The sequence below is a fragment of the Crocuta crocuta genome, unplaced genomic scaffold, assembly GCF_008692635.1.
Source record: "Crocuta crocuta isolate KB4526 unplaced genomic scaffold, BGI_CrCroc_1.0 scaffold944, whole genome shotgun sequence".
NCBI classification, from domain to species: domain Eukaryota; kingdom Metazoa; phylum Chordata; class Mammalia; order Carnivora; family Hyaenidae; genus Crocuta; species Crocuta crocuta.
Genome location: NW_027528243.1, coordinates 142,268 through 142,766, shown reverse-complemented (window position 1 = coordinate 142,766; position 499 = coordinate 142,268). Strand labels below are relative to the sequence as shown.

At 63.1% G+C, this 499-nt stretch overlaps 1 protein-coding gene across 1 annotated transcript in view; it reads left to right on the top strand.

Moving 5' to 3' along the window:
• Window positions 1-6: 6 nt before the first annotated feature.
• NDUFA1 (NADH:ubiquinone oxidoreductase subunit A1) overlaps window positions 7-499 on the top strand; it is a 5,350-nt gene continuing 4,857 nt past the window's right edge. The window contains exon 1 of the mRNA XM_077753071.1: window positions 7-118. Coding sequence (XP_077609197.1) covers window positions 17-118 — 102 coding nt within the window. The 5' untranslated portion in view covers window positions 7-16. The remainder of the gene's footprint in view (window positions 119-499) is intronic.

Here is a 499-nt window from a genome sequence, read left to right as displayed (position 1 = left end):
GCAGGCGCGCGGTGCGATGTGGTTCGAGATCCTGCCTGGGATCGGCGTCATGGCCGTGTGCTTGGTCATCCCCGGCATAGCCACCGCGCACATCCACAGGTTCTGTAACGGGGGCAAGGTGAGGCGACCTCTCAGGCGCGACAGCTCACCCCGCGGACAGGCGTTGGCAAACGCGCGGCGGGAGGCGGTTGGGGTGCGGCGCCTCTCCGAGATGGGGTACGCCGGGGTCGGCCCTCCGCCTTCTCCGTGTCGCCTCCCAAGCGGAGGCTTGCGACACGCAGCCCGTCAGAAAGCACATCCTCTGTAGCAAGAAGCAGCTCGTTGTTGGGAGAAAAGCGGGCAAGAGGGCAGAAAGGGGGCTGGAAAGGTAGCTTAGAAGGTAGGTCGGGACTCCGGGGGGTCAGCCTAGCCTGGCCTCCACTCCCGGGGATCTCCGATCTTTCCTGCTAGATTTTGATTTTGATGTCTCGCATCCACATTCTGGTAGCATCTCAGGTTT